This window comes from Austrofundulus limnaeus, unplaced genomic scaffold (assembly GCF_001266775.1).
Source record: "Austrofundulus limnaeus strain Quisiro unplaced genomic scaffold, Austrofundulus_limnaeus-1.0 Scaffold1273, whole genome shotgun sequence".
Taxonomy (NCBI): domain Eukaryota; kingdom Metazoa; phylum Chordata; class Actinopteri; order Cyprinodontiformes; family Rivulidae; genus Austrofundulus; species Austrofundulus limnaeus.
Window position 1 is genome coordinate 40,950 of NW_013953675.1, and position 2,244 is coordinate 43,193.

Below are 2,244 nucleotides of genomic sequence, written 5' to 3' on the forward strand. Positions count from 1 at the left end.
TAATCGACGTCATCGATTATTTCAAGTAATCGCTGCAGCCCTAGAACAAACATATTCACACGTGTCTTTAGTAGCATTTCTTACTTCATGGAAACATCACAGTTGTGAAACTGTGTTTTTTCAACATTAACAGAATATCGACAAAGTTTTGTGCACATTTGTAATGGAAACACAGCTACTGTAACTCACATTTATTCTGTGTGCAGCTGAACGCTAACTCCTTCCTTATCTGACTGTATGTTTCTGTTCACGCAGGAATCGTACCGTCCTCTGTGGTTTTGACTGGGTTTCAGGTCATGTCTCGGGTTTTCCTCACATGGGCTGTCACTCACAGTGTCAGAGAGGTACAATGAGTGGTTTTTATAGGTCTATTAAGCTGTTAAACTTGTTTTTGTATCAAAGTGACCAGTTGTTTGCCCTGTTTTTAGACCGGGGAGCAGTACATGTGTAAGTAGAGTCTTGCAGGAATGTTAGAGTTAATATTTGCAGTAGTATAATGTATGCTGGTCATTTCTGATCTTTTTGTATGTTGTATGATGCAGTACTGACATTTTCTCTTTCAAACTCTCCCTTTTCTTGTGAATGTAAGACAAAAAAACCTATGTTATAAAAAGTGTGCTTTAACCCCATATTTGTATTGTTTTTACCTAATATCTGCGGATGCAGTGTGGTCTGCGCWTCTAAACCAAGCAGCATGTTCCTTTAATGAAAACTGGATTATCTTCAAGCAGACTAAGGCCTGATGCAGGCCTGGCTGTTTCCCCGTCTGCCTCCCATCATCCTGTGTGTGTTTGTGCAGGTCCAGAGTGAGGACAGCGTGCTGCTGTTTGTCGCAGCCTGGACGGTCACTGAGATCATCCGCTACTCCTTCTATACCTTCAGTCTGCTCAACCACCTGCCATACCTCATCAAATGGGCCAGGTAGGAAAATCAGACAGTTGTTTTGTGTCATTAGCACCTCTAGTAATAAATTTACTGAGAAAAATGGTGACGTGTTCAATACTTATTTTACCYKCTGTAGTTGAAGGATAAAGTTGGAAAATTAGGATCCAAATCCTTGAAACTGAAGTTATGTCTGTGCAAAAATAACTAGTGATTGCCCATATTATTTTTTAGACGCACTCTTTTGAAACAGTTTTTTCAACCATTAGTTGCTGAACTTGTATCACGAGCCTCTTTCACAACAGTTCTGCAACACGGCTGCTAAAACAAACCCTCCTTTAATCTGCCTCTGGTTGTTCATCAATCACACTCCTTCAACARTGTAAGCTTCCTAAATGAAGCCGTCATCACAGAACCGCAGCAGAGTGTAGGTTCATTTTGTGAAGACTGTAACCTTTGATTACTTTATCATCAACTTATAATCATCCATGTCTGAACTGACATGATGAGAAAGTTTTAAATGTTAAAAATAATCTACTTTAAAGGTAATTAGTTTGCAGAAGGTGATTCATCATGGTTTTGTTTGTATTACTCAGATTTTTTGACTCATCTTTGTTGATACTGTAGTGATAATTAAAGTGAGAGTACTTTTTTGATAAAAAGTYATGAATCACAGAAGCAGTCTTTATAAAAACTGTCTTTTCCTAAAGGTAATTATCAAACCTGCCCACACTTGAGCCGTTTCCACCATGAAAACCAACATCTCTGTCTGGTGAACAAGATTTTTCTGCTTCTACATCCAAGGCAACAGTTAAAGTGGTCCTCCCTGCGGTCTTTTTGTTGCTAAGGAGCAAATGAGGCCGCTGCTATATTAGTATCAAACCTTCAGTCTGAATCACACCCTGAGAGACGGGAGAATATCTGCATCTGTGGAAGATTAACAGCAAACTGTGGTGGGATTTGTGGGTTTAAAGGTGGTTTTCTCAGCAGATAAAGGCAACTGAGTGTGTGTTTCTTATTTAGTACACAAAAACATGTACAATAGGTTGCCTTCAGGCCCAGGCCGCCCTTGAAAAAGAGATCTGAGATCTCAGTGGGATTTGCCTGGTAAAATAACGGTAAATAAATAAAATTTTGTGTTTTAGGTGATGTTTATATTGTTCTCTGTTCTTTGTTTTGTGCAATGCTTCTTGTTCTTACCTGCCCTAGGACAATGGATGAAACCCAGCTGTTGTATTAACTCCGGCATCTTTACAATGATGCTTAATGCTGACATGTTGATTAATATGCATTGTCCTAATTTAGATAGATGGATAGATAGATAGATAGATAGATAGATAGATAGATAGATAGATAGATAGA

At 38.8% G+C, this 2,244-nt stretch overlaps 1 protein-coding gene across 1 annotated transcript in view; it reads left to right on the forward strand.

Annotated features, from left to right (window-relative positions):
• Nucleotides 1-2,244, forward strand: part of hacd2 (3-hydroxyacyl-CoA dehydratase 2) — a gene marked incomplete at its 5' end in the record, with an annotated part of 10,508 nt that overhangs the window by 1,938 nt on the left and 6,326 nt on the right. Inside the window, 2 exon segments of the mRNA XM_014031576.1 lie at nucleotides 256-344; nucleotides 800-921. Of these exon segments, the coding sequence (XP_013887030.1) occupies nucleotides 256-344; nucleotides 800-921 (211 nt within the window).